The sequence below is a fragment of the Oryx dammah genome, unplaced genomic scaffold (assembly GCF_014754425.2).
Source record: "Oryx dammah isolate SB20612 unplaced genomic scaffold, SCBI_Odam_1.1 HiC_scaffold_18, whole genome shotgun sequence".
NCBI lineage: Eukaryota > Metazoa > Chordata > Mammalia > Artiodactyla > Bovidae > Oryx > Oryx dammah.
In genome coordinates this window covers 111,855,592-111,856,192 of record NW_024070202.1, presented here as the reverse complement: position 1 = coordinate 111,856,192, position 601 = coordinate 111,855,592, and the positions used below count along the sequence as shown (strand labels likewise).

Genomic DNA, 601 nt, shown 5'->3' with positions numbered 1-601 from the left:
GGCCCTTTAAACAAGAGCTGCGCTCGCGGCCGGGCCAGAGGCCGCGCGCAGCGCCCCCTGCAGCCCGAAGGACCGCACTCCCGCGGCCTTCGGTGCCCACCAGCCCCGGGCGGCCGCGGGGGTCCGGCCGGGCGTGGGGGGAGCCGGCTGCCCGCCCTCGCCTGGGCCGCGAGAGTGGACGCCGGGGCCGCACGCGCCGCGGGGCCCACCGGCCGGGCTTCCGTCGGGCGAAGCCGACCCTCGCGCCCGGGCCGGGCGGGGTGCTTGGGGGGTAGCGGGTGGAATCCAGCCAGTGAGCTAACAAAGGAAACGCGTTGCAAACTTCGAGGTTTGGGGGTAAGACGCTCGGCCATCGCCGGGTGACCTCAACTGTGTATGCACTTGATCTGCCGTTTTAACACCTCTAATGTTAGTTTGGGTATACATTTTGCGCGGGGAAAGCCAAGGTGGGGTGGGAGGGATCGATAAGTATTTTTAAACTTTTATTAGCTTTCCGGAATAACGAAAACTGCATTTCGTTAAATAAACCAACCCTGCTTCCTTCGTTCCCTCTGGGGATCCAGGGTCTCCTCCGCCTTCCCTGGGGTCCGCCTTCCCAGCA

At 64.9% G+C, this 601-nt stretch overlaps 1 protein-coding gene across 1 annotated transcript in view; it reads right to left on the bottom strand.

Moving 5' to 3' along the window:
• Positions 1-353, bottom strand: part of ZNF783 (zinc finger family member 783) — a 15,932-nt gene extending 15,579 nt beyond the window's left edge. The window contains exon 1 of the mRNA XM_040259923.1: positions 101-353. Coding sequence (XP_040115857.1) covers positions 101-353 — 253 coding nt within the window. The remainder of the gene's footprint in view (positions 1-100) is intronic.
• Between the last annotated feature and the right edge of the window lie 248 nt (positions 354-601).